General features: G+C 46.2%; 1 protein-coding gene across 1 annotated transcript in view; it reads right to left on the bottom strand.

Moving 5' to 3' along the window:
* GPD1L (glycerol-3-phosphate dehydrogenase 1 like) overlaps nt 1-1,061 on the bottom strand; it is a 66,814-nt gene that overhangs the window by 41,909 nt on the left and 23,844 nt on the right. The window contains exon 2 of the mRNA XM_003781769.3: nt 20-197. Within this exon, the coding sequence (XP_003781817.1) occupies nt 20-197 (178 nt within the window). The remainder of the gene's footprint in view (nt 1-19; nt 198-1,061) is intronic.

The following is a 1,061-nucleotide window of genomic DNA, read 5'->3' as shown; positions in this document are numbered from 1 at the left end:
TTTACCCCCAAAGTCTTACCACATTTTCTGGCAGCTTGTGTCCAGGAAGATATTTTACATTTTCATGGTCATTATTTATGATGTCTGTCAGTTTTCTTCCATTAACGGTTTCTTCAAAGACCCACATCTTGACGGTAGGAGCAAACTTCTGAAGTTTCTTGACATTATTACCAATTATTTTTGCAACAGCTGAACCCCTACAAATGAAACCATGGATAAGAAAAAAAATTGAACTTACTTGGGCAGAAGGAAAGAAGCATTCAATTAAAATTCAGAAGACTTGTGCTTTGATTCTGATTCAAGCACTGAGCTTGTTCAAGATGAGATGTGTCTCAGCCCCAAGCCATTTGAAACGTGGTTGTTTTTACATGGAGCACCACCCCCTGTGATCAGGAAAGCTGCAGAATCTGGTGCAAGGTCAAAAAGCACCAGTCCTTGAAAGGAGTAAGAATCAATCTATCTTGGAAGACAGTGTCACAGGTGGGAGAGAAATCCACCTAAAAGCATGAAAACGACACTAGAGGGTTTTTGAAAGAGATTAAAATGTAGCTACTGTAAAATAAACTGTGTTCTGATGACCTGCAGCAGGCCCAAGGCAGAATCACAATGGAAAGACAAGAGCACGCCTGGATTCCAGGAAAGGAGCAAAGAGAGCCCACTGGGCCCAGGTGGCTCAGTAGTCTGCACCCTTAACTCCCCACTGAGTAGACATCCTGCTAGCCTCCGCCTCCAAGCTCCCTTTTCTCTGCATCTCTATTCAACAAACAAGTTCTGGCAGTGGCTCAGGCTCCCACAGGCTTTCTACAGGGAAGGAGAATGGACCCTGACTTGTTGACAGCAGTCTCTGGCAGCAAAGCAGGCTGCAGAGGGTCCTGCAGTGGAGGTGGCCAGGTGGGCCCGGGTACACGTACCCGTCTCACTCCATGTGAGGGTGGGCCCAGGTGGGCACCTGATCCCACGTGAGGCCATCAGTTCTCCATTAAGACTTTGAACAGAGAATAGCTTGTTTCTTAGGCAACTTTCCTGGTGTCAGGAGCAAATGAAACAAAGTGGCAAAGATC

The sequence above is a fragment of the Otolemur garnettii genome, unplaced genomic scaffold, assembly GCF_000181295.1.
Source record: "Otolemur garnettii isolate 467f Iridium unplaced genomic scaffold, OtoGar3 scaffold00002, whole genome shotgun sequence".
In the NCBI taxonomy this organism is placed as follows: domain Eukaryota; kingdom Metazoa; phylum Chordata; class Mammalia; order Primates; family Galagidae; genus Otolemur; species Otolemur garnettii.
This window is presented reverse-complemented; position numbering and strand designations above follow the sequence as displayed.